Source organism: Mangifera indica, chromosome 4, assembly GCF_011075055.1.
Source record: "Mangifera indica cultivar Alphonso chromosome 4, CATAS_Mindica_2.1, whole genome shotgun sequence".
NCBI lineage: Eukaryota > Viridiplantae > Streptophyta > Magnoliopsida > Sapindales > Anacardiaceae > Mangifera > Mangifera indica.
The window spans coordinates 18,373,249-18,384,947 of NC_058140.1; the positions used below are offsets into that span (position 1 = coordinate 18,373,249).

The following is an 11,699-nucleotide window of genomic DNA, read 5'->3' on the forward strand; positions in this document are numbered from 1 at the left end:
TTCCATTATTGCCTTAGAGAACTGTGCATACATCTTGTGTTCTGTTTTCTGCTATCTATACACTTCCTTAGCTTTTCCATAAACATGACCAACTTTAAGATGTCAATTTCTTTCCTTCGTCTTTCTGTTCTCTTTCTTTTTCTTTCCTATTCAGTCTAGTTGCTATTCACTCTTTCTTCTTCAGCTTTCTTTGTCACTAGTTTTCTATAACTTTTTATATCAATGGTTTTCAAAAAGATTTTGCTTTCATGTTGATGGTCGTGACTACTGTTTTCCTTTTTCTTTTTGGTTTTTTGTTAATCTCACATCGATATTTGATGTAAAAAACTCCAACTTGTCAAAAACTGAGAGACCCGTTTTGTTCATTGACCAGAATGTTGACCTGGGTGGTTGGAGCCAAGTTTCTTCACTCTGTTTTTACTTATTTTCTCTTAGTTTTTGTTGCTGCTTCTTGAAGTTAAGAGCTCATAAGATTTCTATATTTACCAATGAAGTGTTGCATGGGCATCAATCGGGTCATTTTGGTTCTGTTTTTAGTGTTTAGTTTGGGTGTGTCATGGTGCTATGGAGGAGGAGAGATTGGCATAGCTCCAATGGAGAAAGCAGAGCAAGCAGCATTATACAGTGCCATACAAGGATTTATGGGAAATTGGTGGAATGGCTCAGATCTCTTTCCAGATCCTTGTGGCTGGACTCTTATTGAGGTACAACTCCTTACCGACAATAAACTCTACCGTTGCATTGCTGAATCTCCATTTGACCTCTCTTTGTGGTGTTTTACTGTCAAAGAGTAGCTTTATTTCAAGTCTTTCACATTTAAAATTTCTCATAATTTTTATGAAAAAAAAAATGAAAATTTCAGATAAATAGATATATCTCATACAACACTGATGTTATGCCCTTAAAATAGTTATAATCTGAATGACACTTTGAAACTTCTTCTCGCTAAATATAATATATTATTGTCTGTCTTAAAAGTCTACCCTTCGTAAGATTTGGTAAGGAACAATATATTAACATATGCAAAAGCCACTTCTCAATCTTTACCTACCCTTTTTATGTCAAAATCGTAGGTTGTTCATGAATGATGCTGCTTTATAATTTTGTTTGAGCTTTGATTATGAATATTATAAGCACAGAATTACATTTTTTTTTTCTGGATTTTGCATAAACAGGTCATGCCATTGCAAGTATGTTTAGTCATAAGTGTCTGATGGATCTATTGCAAGCCAGAAAATGGCATATGTGAATCCTTCCCTCTCTTTGTTAGCTATAATGTCGTACTTCTTTAATAGAATGCCATTTCTTACAGTTATAAGAACCCCTCTTTGGACAACAATCCCATTTAATTTCTTACTGTAAAACGAAAGCTGTTTCATTTTTTGCACTTGCTGAAATTGAGTGTTCATGATCAGATAACAGATTTCCAATGTAGACTGGATTTAGCTATACTTATTTTGCACTGAAAGGTCACAATGTGAGATTTCATACTTTGGTTTTTTAATGTTCTTTATGCAGGGTGTCTCTTGTGATGTCTATGATGGCCTTTGGTATGTCACTTCCTTAAGCATTGGATCCATTCATGAGAACTCCATTAACTGTGTCACAAATGTGGAATTTAGACCACAACTTTTTCAGCTTAAGCACTTAAAATCACTCTCCTTCTTTAACTGCTTCACATCACCTCGCCAGCATCCAGTCACCATCCCTAGTAACGGCTGGGAAATGCTTGCTGGAAGCCTAGAATCATTAGAGTTTCGATCAAACTCAGGTCTGGTTGGACAAATTCCTACAAGCATTGGTTGCCTGGTGAAGCTCCAATCTTTTGTACTATTAGAAAATGGATTGACTGGTGAGATGCCAACAAACATTGGCAACTTAATCAACTTGAAGAGGCTAGTCATGTCTGGAAATTGGTTCAGTGGTCATCTTCCTGATATATTTAGCAGGTTAGGTGAACTACTAATTCTGGATTTAAGCAGGAATTCATTGTCTGGGCCTATGCCCTTGACTATTGGAGCTATGAAATCGCTCTTGAAGCTTGATTTAAGCAACAATCAAATGGAAGGAAAGGTCCCAAAGGAGATTGGCTATCTAAAGAATGTAACCCTTTTAGACCTTAGAAACAATAAGTTTTCAGGTGGGTTGACTGAGTCACTTCAAGAGTTGTATTGTTTAGAAGAGATGGCCTTGTCCAACAATCCAATAGGTGGAGACCTCAAGAACTTTGAGTGGGGGAAGCTGAAAAACTTAGCGATTTTGGACCTCTCAAACATGGGCTTAGTTGGGGAGATTCCTGAGTCCCTAGCTGAGTTGAAGAGGCTGAGATTTTTGGGTCTTAGTAACAACAAACTCACAGGCAATCTTCCACCAAAACTAGCAACAATGCCCACTGTTGGAGCATTGTACCTAAATGGAAACAATCTGACAGGAGAGCTTAAATTCTCCGAATGGTTTTATGGGAAAATGGGGAGGCGTTTTGGAGCCTGGAACAACCCTAATCTTTGTTACCCATTTGATTTAATTTCAACAGGCTATATCCCATATGGAGTCAAACCATGCCAACAAGAGATCACATTGCTGGAACCCAATTCAAAATCCAGGTTGAGCAATGGTGATGAGAACAAAAATTCTCATGTCATAGCCTCTGGGGGATCCTCAACCTCTGGTCTTACTGAGTTTGGATGGATTTTAACAGTTGAGCTATTAGTGGTTCATCTATTCTTCAACTTTTTTATATAAGCTTCTATCTAGTGCATGCTAGGTCTAGAATTAACCTGTTTAGATGTAATAGTTGTGTCTTTTTTCTTTTTGATCTTCTCTCATTGCTTGTCACCAAAAGCAAAGCAGATAGCTTTGTTCTGTAACACTAATTTTCCATAGCTATATTTCATTAGCTGAAATGAAATGGGTGAAAGCTACTTTTGAATGTATGCAAATATTGAAATATAATTTATATCTTATTGCATAGTATCAAGTCATTTTTCTTTTTGAGTTCAAAATCTCCAGAAATTCTGTAGAAGATTTTCCTTGTATTGAATCTCAGAACCTCTTTCCCTGTTACAACTTGATAGGCAAATTTTTATCTTGATCATGGTGGACCAAGCAACTCGAAACACTGGGAATATTTGTAAGTGAGTGGACAAAATCATGGAAGCTTGAATCGGGATCTGGATATTTTGGTTTCATATATATATATATAGAGGGTTAATGGGATTGAATTAATTATATTAAATGGATATAACTTTGAATACAGTGTATTTAACCTATTGAATTAATCGTAAGGCAACCTATCAGAAAGTAGGGAGAAGGGAGAAGAATGATTAGAGGAGTAGGTGGTCACTGGTCTGTACCTTGGCATTTATGTAATAGGCTTAGTAGCCTAACTGGCAACACCTCTGTTAGCTCTGGACCTCACGTTAGAATAGGATGTTGATGAGGCAGCTGATTCCAATTAAAGGCACAAATAATTGTCAGTCGATCTGCTGCTCACTTTCTCCTAGGATGGCTTCTTCTATGGATTGTTCTTGCAGGCATTAAAACGCCTCTCATCTCTGTGAAATAAATTAAATGTCACTCTCATTCGCTAATTTGGAGCTTCCCATTATCAAATGAACACTCAAATTCAAATCAAATAAATGTTATATGCTTTTTTTTTTTTTTTATATCCTTTGGGACAAGTTAGAGCTGACAGGAAATACCAAATATCTTAATTTTTGTTTTTGGTTTTATACGAAAAAATTATATTCATTCTTATTTTGTCTTTGATATAAAATGATTAAAAATTATATCTTTTTTTATAAAAATTTTTTTTCTTTCATTCCCCTCTTCCTACATTTTTCTCCTCTCATATTTATTAAAAAAAATAAATATTTATTAAATGTCAGAATAAATTTATAAAAATTTAAAATTTTAAAAGATAATTTAATATATAAAGATTTATAAAATATGTAAGAAAAAATATAGATCGAGAAGAGTTTTAATTGTAAAAATTTTAGTCGTCATTCTATCTTTAGCTCCATTTTCATTGAAGAATTCTCTTTCCCAAAAAATCTACGCCGTCTTGAGTTACCATATTTGGGACACACATTTTATAAGCAAAGTATTACAAGTAATATAAGAATAACAATCACACCATTATGTCAACATTTGGAGTCTATCAGTTGCATCATTACATCAGAGCAGCCTTCATCTTTGAAACAAGCCAAATGGATTATCATTTGTCAAGTCAATACACAAGAAACTAAAAGCCGAATGTTAGGAACTCAGTATTATCATCGACGGTACATTTTTCCCTTATTTTAATCATATATAATATTATTCATGTTTTCGTAGGGTAGAACCCTAAATGTGCTTGAGTAATTGTCAAGTTAGGAATGCACTATATGGTAATGTAATTGGTGGGTACGTAAAAGTAGTTATCTCCAACCCATAGAAAAGGCTAAATACTAATATCCAATACGATTATGGGAACATCAATCAAAACAATTTGAAAGGGACTTGTATCAATTGAATTGATGTTACATTTGGTGAGTTTCAATACTTGATAAGCGTGACACTTCGATTCTGCCTCCTATTTCTGACTAAGATTGTTATCAGCTTACAGTCATCGTGATAATGAAATTTCTTTTATCAATTGTATTAAACCATTTTCCCAATTCGAATTATTTATAGTCTTACCAAACTGAGATCAAATAATTTTCCTTGCACGCAACAAGCAAACTTCTTCAAAGAATCTTAAAGAATTTGAAGACTCAAGAAATCCTGGGATGAAAAAAAAAAAAAAAAAGTGTGAATTCGGAATTATAGGCAATATGGTATAGAGCGGGAAGTAGTCCAAGTTAAGTTTATGACTTGCTCCATTAATCCAACAAGGCAAATAAAAATTAATAAGAATTTAGAATGATGTAAAATGACTTAATAGATATACAGTGTGGAGTGTACAAAACAGTAATTATATAGTTGAAATATCATTATCTCGGCATATCATAAAAGATTATCTTTAGATAAAGATAAAAAATTTATAAAGTCTTACTTGTACTCTCAAAACTAGGAGATAATTGTTATATTGTAAAATTCTTTATTGACCAAACTCAAAGAACAAAACCAAATAAAGTGACAAGTTATAGAAACAAAAACTAAATATAGTTCAACAAAATTTGGCATACGGGTAGAAATCTCTTGCCCAAACGTAATGACTAATGATTTTTTAAATCACATTTCATTCATATCTTACGTCTATATGAAAAAATAATAACATTTTATTTATTAGAAATTATATAATTATCCTTACTCCATATAAAATGAAAGCAACAATTAATATTAAATTTAAATTTGAATGCAATGAATAAGATTGTTACCATACCTCTTCCTCCCATATATAAACATAAAAGATCGAGTAAAGGTGAAAGGGGTTAAAATCTAAATCATTAGAAGAGATTGTAAAAACACTTAAAATTCTTCTCGTAACATTTCTTCTATAAACTCTATAAATACTTTGTTATGACAGTTTTCCAAAGATCCAATTGACATAGTAATAAACATAAACTCTCAAATAATAAATTAAATCAGGTTAAAAACTTTTTTATATCTACTCAATCACGAATTCATATTTGCATTTAGAGATTATAACGTATAATTAACACAATTGTCTTGCTAATTCTCGTTCCCACTATCACATCCTTCCACTTTATCTAGTCTGACTAGGGGTAAATTCAAATCGAGTTTGTTCGAGTTTGAGCTCAAGTTTGGATCTAGCAAGCTTAAAATGAGCTAATCTCAACTGAGTTCGAGCGAGCTCGAGCTTGCAACTTTGAGTTCGAGCTACTTGTCAAGCTTGCAAGTTAAAAATTTTGATACAAAATGATATCAATTTGATTAATATGTATTAAAACGACGTCGTTTTAATAACAAGTTAATTAAAGTTTGAACTCACAATGAGCTGAATTTGTAGCGAGGACGATGAACTCGAGTTTGAGCTTAATTACTATAAATCGAATCGAATTTAAACTCAACTTGGTTATATCTCACTGGTGCACATAAATTTGCAGCATAAGTTTTGTTTTTAATTTAAAAGGAAAAAAAAAATTAGAACGGGGGATTGAATGCTACAAATTTAGGTAACTTCTTAAAATAATGATTAGGTACAAGTCTTAAATTCCGGCCCAAAAAGTTAGAGAAATATTAGTGTAAATCATCAAAATTTGAAGACCCAAACCCATTCCAACGCGGCGCGTTTTGGCACGAAAATACTAGAAAGATCTACCTTCATTTTCTCTAGCATCTTCCTCAATTCAATCATATCATATCTATGTCTTCCAAATTACAATACATTTTCTCTGAAATTACTATAAAAACTGAAGCTACCGAAAACAACTACCGCGTTACAAAATTATATTATTTAACCATCATGTGTTTCACGCTCAGCCATTTAAATTTATTTATTTTATTATTATTTTGAAGACTTTTTCCATTCAATATTCAACAATATTAATTCTTCCATTCCATTCCATTCTCATCGGCTTCGGCCTGCGTTTACGTTTACCTGCTACTAATGTCGGTTCCAATGGTCAATAGGTCTCATTTCCTTCTTCATTAAGATTAATCCAACGGCTGACATCACGTTGACATTTTATGCCCACCATCCACATGTTCAACACGTAAACCTTGTTCAAAGTCTCAACGTTAGACCATTTTTTTCCTTTATCAATTAATTGGTTAATTTAAGTTTTATTTATTTCTCTAATTAATATTTTATTAACTTATGTTCTCACCTACCCATTATTTAAACATTATGACATGAAATTTTTGAAGAACTTTTGAAATTAATATATGTACACTGAGATTTTATATCAAACTAAGGTTTTGTAATCAAATCACTTACCTAATTGTGACGCCATGAAAGGACAAAGCAATAGCATAAAATTCATGAAAATTGGCCAAGCCCAAGCACAACCTGCTTCATTTTAATTGTACATTTAGCCGATTTGATTAGGTAGATAAATCTAAAATACAATAATCAAATATATAATTATAAATATGATAAAAATTTAAATTTAAATATTTTTTCTAAAAATTTTAATACCCTATATTAATCTTCCCCAGTCATTCATTTCAATAATTTTAACAAGTTTCTCAAAATGGCACAAGCCTAATTTCTGATCAATCATCCCATACCATACTTGTCGCCTGTGAAGTCTGAATTTTATGCGTGTGTTAAAAGATTACTTTTTTTTTTTTGAAAAACAAAACCCAATGATGAAATACTATAGAAATGAACAACAAAATTGTATCTTAATTTCCGTAATATCATTTTCTAGTCGGCCAAACAATCCCCAAAATGAATAGTAATTATAAAACAGAGTGTTCTCCACGCCATTCAATTTGAACTTCGTAAGAGGGTGCCGGCAACAAATGGCAGCGAAAAAATATTAAAAACCGTTGACATTGAAAATTAAAAAAAATGTTGATGTAGTCGTTGGCGTGCAATGCACTCATCTCTCCTCTTTCCTTGCCATTTCCTTCCACCATGCATATATATACGCAAAATCCTCTGTTAAAATAATTTGTAACTCATCAATATCTCCTTAAAGGCTTAAACTCTACCGTTCTAAATGTCTCTCATTTCTCCTCCTTTTAAATCTATGCATATCTCATGCAAAGCCGTCTACTTCGTTTTCCTCGTTTTACTTGTTATTATTGGCTCCTGTTCTGCCATCAGGCCCGGCGGAACAATGTTTGAGGCAAATTTCATGATGGATTCAGAGAATTACGAGAAGCCTCACCGAGTAACGTATAGGACTGGGTTTGTATTTGAAGATCGGATTTTCAACTTCTTGCCCAAAGGGTCTCCTATTCCGCCTTCTGCTCCGTCCAAGACCCACAACGAGGTGGTCGACTCAACACCTCCTGTGTAGGCGGTTCTCTCTCAATTGGGATTCTTCAAGTTAAAAAGTTGCAGAGGTTTTTCAAGTGTATATGAAGCATAGCAAATGGATAGGCTGATGACGATGATCTTCATCATATCACACGGAGTAGTATTTTGATTTATTTCTTTATTGTGATTCTTAAAATTATTAAGTTATACTGTATAGAAAGATTTAGTTTTTGAGATACAGTATTCGTTCTATAGTTTTCAAGTTTGTCTGGCAGTTTTGTGACGATGAATCAAATCGAGGTTAATCTTACTTTGATCTGATTTTGTATTAATTATTCATTTATTATTAATTTAGTTTGCCATAAAGCTTGTGAGATTAGCTTTTTTCTGTAAATTTTTAGTTTTATTTACTGTTGACAAGAAGCCCCGGTGGAAACCCAGATTTCTACTTTGGGTGGCCATGGCTGCCCCCACTTCCTTCTCGAAACCGATCACGTTATTCATTGATGTCAAAATAAATCTTATTCCGCTTACATAAGTTTCCATTTCTGTCTATTGCACCACACATGATCTTTTGTTTATTTAATTTTTTTTTGAAATAATTAGAATGAAATATTAATTAAAAAATAATATGTAAAAACATAAAATAAATTAAAAACAAAGAATTAAGAAAAAAAATAACTTTTCTTTTTCTTTGCAAAAAAAATATTCATGACAAAGATGATGAATTTAGGGTCATTTTCTCAAATTTCAGTCGTAAATTACACTGCCAATTGATTGCATTTACTCCAAATATAAGTCAAGTAAATTATGTCTATAGAAGAAATCATGCCTCCGAAAGTCTAAATCCAAATCACTAGCAAAAATTACGCAAGATTTGCTCTATTGTTCACTTACTACACTACATTTCATTAATTTAAGCATATTTGTCATCCTAGATATATTTATCGTATGTTATTGTCTCACTAACTTTAAATATTAAAATGGAATTAGGTTTCTAAAATAAGAGGACAGAATGCCACCGTCAGACCTTGCTCTCTTATATATTTTAAGGGAAAATTGGTAACGTATGCTCCCTCATACTATATATCAAGCATGAATCTACATCGGAATGGTAGTTCTTTTATTTGTTTAGAGGGAAAGCGGAACCCATAAGAAAAAAAACACACCCACAGATATTTAGTTTAACCCAATCTTAATAAATAAATCTTTACTAATACTCAAACCCAAAATACCCAATTACTCTCTTTTAATTAATAGTTAAAAACTATTATATTGGTTTCTCTTACTATTGATAGTCCAGCATAAACAAAATATGTGGCACAAACATATTTATGAGGGGAAGGTCCCCTACAAATTTAATAAATAAACAATAAATAATTTCAACAAAAACCTCTGTTGACTTTGAATCATCGACCACTTTGACAACATTTATAGCTCATCTTGCCTGTCAATCTTCTTTACGTTCTCTACAAGAATTGGAAAGCCTATATTTTCCATCTTCCCAACAATTAAGCCTCCATCAAGCATATACAAGTGATTATTGGTCTTTTCTCCTCGTAGAATCACACTATTAATTATTCTTGTATATTTTGCACCAATCATTCTATCTAATGCATGTGTACCCAGAAGAAGTTAACTCAATCAAAGCAATAAAATTTGGGTCAAAACTTGACATATACCTTACATGACAATGAACCTTAACAACACCGTTACGAAATTTAAGATGAATACTTCTAACATCTTTAATATATACCCTCTCTTTATTATCATCAATGATATCATTAAAATTTTCATTATTTTTCAATTACACAAAACAAACAATTTCTATCATTGCAAACATGGATATATCTTTTCAAAATCATCTAAGTTTCATTTATATGAATTGCCATTATTTTTTACATTATTCACCTTCTTCAAGTCAATCAATTATATCTTTTTTCAATGGTGTGTATTGCATTTTAAATATATCTTTTCTTGTTGCCATGATAGCATCATTTGTCTTTATAATTTTTAACTCTTGACTTAGATATTCTTTTAAATTTATTATTCATTTCTTGAGCCCTTTTTATATTAGAACCCCCGCAACCACCATTTTAAAAAAATAATAATAAAAGTCGGTGCTATTGAAACTTTTCAAAGGAAGGTATGAAAAATATTTTGGGTTTGTTGAAACGGAATTAGATTTGGGATAGCCATACAAAATGGAAAGTGTCAGCAAAAAATTAATGCCCATCGTGACATCTTGGTTGAAACGGTCTAAGAGGTAGGAACAAAAACACGGGGCTAAAGATGAGAATATTTGGGATGACTTTATGAACACGGTGAGTCCAAATGCATTACCCTCTTGTCAATGGCCTAAAGTTTTGAGCTTTCCGTAGATAAGACTGAGTCAAACATTTATATAATTAATATAAAACCCTAAATTTAAGTCCAATTTTCTCCACGATACCAGAACCACGCAGTCTCTTTTTCAACCGTGCTGGCTCCTTTGTGCCCCCTTTTGGAACAAAAACAATTAAAAAAATTACAGAAATATTAACAGAGAAGAAGAATGGTTCCTACACCTAGTTTTTGCAGACAAGAAGACAGCTATATATTTGAGACCAATTCAACATCCACTTCATGAGTAATTGCCATATTTTATCTACTTTGAATTAAAAAGGAAGTATAGATAAACCCAAAACATCTAAATTACATATAGATTTGTTATATATTGAATAAAAACTATAGATTTTAAATTTATGGTAATATTCATAGTGTTACAATACATAAAGAAACTTTAAATATAAAAAAAAAAATGGTATAAAATGAAAAGCTATTTTCCCAAGCATGCTATTTTGTAATTCTATGGCTTGAATATTTATTTGAATTTAAAAAAAAAAAATAGAGGCTTGCAGGTTGAAACAATTCTTTTGTAACTATCTAGAATAAAAAGAACGAAGAAGCAAGGAAAACTGAATCATGTGAGGTCTTAAACAGATCACTTACTTACCCTACAAGCACCGTTTATTAAAGGCTAATTAAAAATGGAAAATAGAAAAATAAACCCAGCGAAAGCACATGCAAGTAAAGAAAAATAATTTCCTTTGCTCCGATTTCTATAAGTCCACTGTAGCAACACAAGAATTCATTTCTTTTGATAATGGGAAGGCACCTTTGATTTTTGTCCACCTTCTTCATGAAAATGAAATTTAACCTCAAATCTGCACTGAGTTTTCAAAATACATGAGGGACAGGTTGTGATGTACGTTTTCTTTCCTAATTTTCAGTCAAAGCAAAGTGCGAAAGGTCCTTGCAATCATGCGTTTTTGAAAATTAGATAGAAATTAAGTAACCATGTTTTTGATTTTCTATACGTATTAAAGATGTTATCATGTAATGATTTAATTGATAAAAAGTCCATAACAACTCATGGAGACGTTCTCATTGTAAGTGGGAAACATACTGGTTTGTAATCATGTTCTACAAGATAATATGTTAAAGCCTGAAAAAGCCAAATTTTTATTTGCCTCACATTTATAACACAAAATTATTTGAGATTGAATTTTAACATAAGTTAATTATTTTTATGTAATACAAATTTTAATTTTTATACTTATAAGTTTAATATATTTTTGATTTGATATTAGAGTTATCACTATGTTTCTCAATTGTAATTATATAACACAGGTGAGTTTATATAGCCATAGACTCTCTCATCTTGATAGCTTTTTTCTAAGATTCGTATCATTTGGTGTTAGAGCATAAACAAAACGACGGGTCTGACAAACTACAATGCTTTTGGATACAAATGACAATGCACTTGAGGAAGGGTATTGAA

General features: G+C 32.1%; 1 protein-coding gene across 1 annotated transcript; it reads left to right on the plus strand.

The window, feature by feature from the left end:
• On the plus strand, positions 1-2,973 carry LOC123213333 (piriformospora indica-insensitive protein 2). Its single transcript, XM_044632746.1, has 2 exons — positions 1-704; positions 1,519-2,973. Exons 1-2 carry the CDS (start codon positions 489-491, stop codon positions 2,740-2,742), a joined length of 1,440 nt encoding a protein of 479 aa, XP_044488681.1. The 5' UTR covers positions 1-488; the 3' UTR covers positions 2,743-2,973.
• Positions 2,974-11,699: the final 8,726 nt, after the last annotated feature.